This window comes from Lolium rigidum, chromosome 6 (assembly GCF_022539505.1).
Source record: "Lolium rigidum isolate FL_2022 chromosome 6, APGP_CSIRO_Lrig_0.1, whole genome shotgun sequence".
NCBI lineage: Eukaryota > Viridiplantae > Streptophyta > Magnoliopsida > Poales > Poaceae > Lolium > Lolium rigidum.
The window spans coordinates 327,339,443-327,343,691 of NC_061513.1; the positions used below are offsets into that span (position 1 = coordinate 327,339,443).

Below are 4,249 nucleotides of genomic sequence, written 5' to 3' on the forward strand. Positions count from 1 at the left end.
TTCGTCAATCTCAAGACCCGTCGGATGAAGTTTCTTGGACGCAATCTCTCGGAGGTGCTCATAGGGGTAGGGTGTGCATGCTTGCGTTCATAGGGGTGAGTGGAGTGAGTGTATGTACGTATATGTGAGCGTCTACGTCTGTACTGTGTTTCGCAAAAAAAATACTGTAACATAAAAATGGATAACCCTTTCTTGATGGAAATATATTGCCCTGCTTTCCTCAAAATAGAGCACCATTGCACAGCGTGCACTTCCTAATTCTATATTTTCATCTATTTCCCCCTCTTTTTTTGCTGAAGCAATAAACCCACGTTTTTTGTAAGCGGGAAATGTGCTTACCTAACATTAGCCTTGCAAAATGGTTTAGTAGTGCTTACCTAATCCCACACGGTTTTTAGGAAAAAAACAGCCCCATTTTCAAAAAAGGAGGTTTCTAATCCTGCACGCGCCAACGGGCGACCCGCTCGTAGCCGTCCGATCCTGCGCCGAGCGGCTAGGATGCGTTTGCGGAGCAATTACGGAACTGCCCCTGCTTGACCTCCGCCTGACCTGTTCGTCCGTGACCGCTGACCTACATAAGCCAAAGCACCAACGGCGCAGACAAAAATGGAGGAGAGAGGAAATTGTTAATTTTGGCCAGGAGAAGGCGATAGGAGGAGGAGGAGGAACAGGAGGAAGCTAGCTCCAAGCTTCGGTTCCTGCCCTGCCTGCCTGGTACGCGCGGATTGCTTCCCCTGCCTTCGGTTTCGGTAAATTTTGTTTGCTCCGGCCGATTGCCGAAGCTCGCCGTCTCGGTTTCACCCATTCGCGTCCAGAGCTGCTGCGGATTTCGATTCGTCACTGCGAGTTTCAGGGTGTTGATGTGTCCGTGCTGGGTATTCGATTCGCTTTTAGCTTAGTAGTTGGGTAGAAATGCTCCTTTTTGTGAGTAATGCTCGTGGGATTCGGTTTCCTGTAGCTGCTGCTCGCCTGTTCTACATTCGTTTCTGACGGCGCCCGGTGATTTCCTGGGAAATGGATGAGCGTTTCTGATTAGGAAGGGGCCTTGCTGCAGAAGCTGTGCCCCTCCCTGGCGTCGATTTTTTGAGCTAATATTTCGATGCGGCGTTTTGAACTAGTAATTTGAAGCTGCCGCAATTGGTATTCGTTTCTAGTGTTGGTAAATGTTATATCGGGTCAACAAATTCATCCCTCTAGGTTGTTGCATACCACTAGGAAATGTTATGTATTGACTTCTTGTTTACCTTAGAGATTTGGATTAGCCTGTTTTTCCTTGCATTTGGTTTGTGGCCAGATTTATAGGATTGCAGGAAAATTAAGATGAGAATTTTAATTATATATAATGTCAAATCTTGGATTGCAAGAAAATTTTGATGACAATTTTAATTCTATAATGTCAAAACTTGGAAGACACTGATTGAATTTTGGATGGCAAACGAGGTTTACATTAGTAATTCAAACTAGCGTTTTTTCGTTGCATGATTGGTCTGTGGTAAAATTCTAGTATCCCAAGAAATGTTGATGAAACATTTAAGAATCCTATAATGTGGTCAAATTGTAGGATCATGAAAATATTAACGAAACATTTAATAACTCTATAATGGAAGGGTAAAATCGAATTTGGGATGGTAAATGAGGCTTACCTTACACAGTCTCTGGTCCTAAGCAATCTTTAATAAAAGTCAGGCTCTGATCTTCCCTTCAAGTGTAATCCTACCTATGATATGTGATCTCTTACCTTACACAAAGGCTCTTATAATTTAAGCACACAGATTGACAGTTAATTGACGTTTCATAACAATTTTCTTCCCTTCAGGTACACCAAAAGTGGCATGCAGGTGGAAGTGTAGAGGGCAAAACTCATCTGTTCAGAGTGTAAGAAAGATATAGAATTTGGTTGAGAACAACTGCATGCCAAGGAAAGTGTCGAGCTAAGGTGCTGACTGAGTTCCAGTTCACAGCCGTTCTTCATATCGAATCACAGGGTGAAGGTGCAACAAATTACCATCCATCACTGATGGATCACCATGTAAATATCACTCGTAATGATCACACTATCGACATACCAAGGAATGATCTCACGTCACCGTCAACATCTCATCCGCACAATCACACTGACTTGGATGAGTTGAACCGCAACAGGGGTCCTCCAAATGAAGTTCCTCCTGTCCCAGAAATTTCTGGCACAACGGGGTTTCCTGACTTTCGAAGCGCATCTTTCACGAGAAGGGATCAAGGCAATCGTCAGCAGAATCCTCTGAATTCTGGCCTATGGATCTCAATCGAGCTTATCGTAAACCTTGGTCAGATTATAGCAGCGGTTACAGTGCTGTCGGTATCAAAGAATGAGCACCCACAGGCTCCACTATTTGAGTGGGTTGTTGGTTATATAATAGGTTGTGTTGTTACTATTCCCCATCTATATTGGCGCTATCTCCATCGCAACTGCCAGACCATCGAGCAGGAACCAGCAGCCCAGGGTTCCTCTCAAAGGAACATATCCGAGTCTGATTCTTTTGCAGCAATTTCAGCTGCTCACGCAGCAGAAGCTGTGAACGAAAATAATAGTACTGGAGTCTCGAGAAATAATTTCCCGATTGCAAGTCCAAGGTAACTTTCTCTTTGACCGAGCTTTATCCTAGTGTAACGAGCTTCTCTGTGAACGTCCATGAAATATCCATTGGCAGCCTTAATAACTAATAACAAAGAATTGCTAATACACTAGATCATTTTCCTGGGCCCTGGATGAGACACACATTAAGAACTGTTCCTTATGTCAGAGGTTACTATATATAGTACTAAGTAACAATATATTTCCTGCTTGTAGGGTCTACGCATTAGTTGCCTGCTTGAAGTTGGCTCTGGATTGTTTCTTTGCTGTGTGGTTTGTTGTGGGGAATGTGTGGATATTTGGTGGCCGCTCTAATGTCCATGATGCTCCTAACTTGTACAGGTATGCTAGGTGCTGTGAACCGTATGTTCCTTCTGAACTAGTATATTTTCTCATTGGTTTGCAATCATTTTTCAGGCTGTGTATAGTGTTCCTTGCGTTCGGCTTCATTGGCTACGCGTTGCCTTTCATCCTCTGCACGATGATATGCTGCTGCCTACCCTGCATAATCTCCATGGTAGGCTTCCACGAGGATTTGGATCTTAACAAAGGCGCCACCACAGAGGTAATCAACGCGTTAGTGGCGTACAAGTACAAGTCGATGAGGATTCGGGATGGAGATGTGGGGGAAGATAATGGCGGAGTCCTGGCGGCTGGAACTGAGAAGGAGCGAACCGTTTCTGCAGAAGATGCTGTGAGCTTCGACCCATTTGTTATTTTACACCCATCAAGCATGGGATCTTGCGCTAAACACATCTGTAGTACCACATTGCACGATTAGCTGAAACTGCTAATTTCTGCAGGTTTGCTGCATCTGTTTATCGAGGTTCTCGAACAACGAAGATCTACGAGAGCTTCCGTGCGGGCACGTCTTCCACATGGAATGCATCGACAAATGGCTCAAGATCAACGCGCTGTGCCCTCTTTGCAAGTCCGAGCTAGGCGGGTCAAAGGATTCTCCCGACACTAGCTCCGAGGGCCATCCACACGTCAACAGAGTAGGAGACGACGTGGAGTCACAGCGATAGCTGTTCTTCTGCTTCCTGCCCTGAACCTGACGAGGATGAGGATGGAACACGCCCTTTCATGTGGCATCTGAATTTACATGAAAAACAACAAGTAGGAGGACATGACAAGTCCATTTTTTCGTGACGGAATTGTCTCGTACATATTGTATATACACACACACCTGATAGCTAGCGACGACAATGTTTTATAAAATGTGGCATTGACCGGATACAATATTTATCAACTGTATGGATGATAGTATTTATCAAATGCGTCTCTTGTACAAACAGAACTGGATCAATGAGATCATTCTCTGTACCTCTATATGTAGTGAGCTGATAGACCATGCGCTACAAATAACAATAAGAAGGAAGGGTGACAGAGGATCAGCTTTGCCGGAATCCATGGGAGGGCGAGAACAAACGAATGGAGAGAAGTTGACAAAATTTGATCATATTTTCTCACCCTGCTCTTGAGGAAGTCCTAGTCCACCAGTCTTACTTTGAAGGCACGAGTGCCCAACTTTAAATTAATAAAGCCTTTTGCGGCCAGTACATAAGTGCTGAAGAACAGCTCCATCGACCATACACGCACACCAAGAAAGAAACACTAAGAATAGCTTGAGGTAGC

The 4,249-nt window shown here is 44.4% G+C and overlaps 1 protein-coding gene across 1 annotated transcript; it reads left to right on the top strand.

Moving 5' to 3' along the window:
* The first annotated feature begins 618 nt into the window (after window positions 1-618).
* LOC124666875 (E3 ubiquitin-protein ligase At1g12760-like) lies at window positions 619-3,843 on the top strand. Its single transcript, XM_047204201.1, has 5 exons — window positions 619-714; window positions 1,817-2,610; window positions 2,828-2,953; window positions 3,029-3,305; window positions 3,415-3,843. The coding sequence occupies exons 2-5, from the start codon at window positions 2,018-2,020 to the stop codon at window positions 3,637-3,639; spliced, it is 1,221 nt and encodes a 406-aa protein (XP_047060157.1). The 5' UTR covers window positions 619-714; window positions 1,817-2,017; the 3' UTR covers window positions 3,640-3,843.
* The last annotated feature ends 406 nt before the right edge of the window (window positions 3,844-4,249 follow it).

Excerpts from the sequence above, each read along its gene's own strand:
- LOC124666875 (XM_047204201.1), top strand. The coding sequence starts at position 2,018 with ATGGATCACCATGTAAATATCACTCGTAATGATCACACTATCGACATA. Across the intron at positions 2,611-2,827 it reads TTCCCGATTGCAAGTCCAAG|GGTCTACGCATTAGTTGCCT; the intron begins GTAACTTTCTCT and ends TCCTGCTTGTAG. Across the intron at positions 3,306-3,414 it reads CCGTTTCTGCAGAAGATGCT|GTTTGCTGCATCTGTTTATC; the intron begins GTGAGCTTCGAC and ends TAATTTCTGCAG.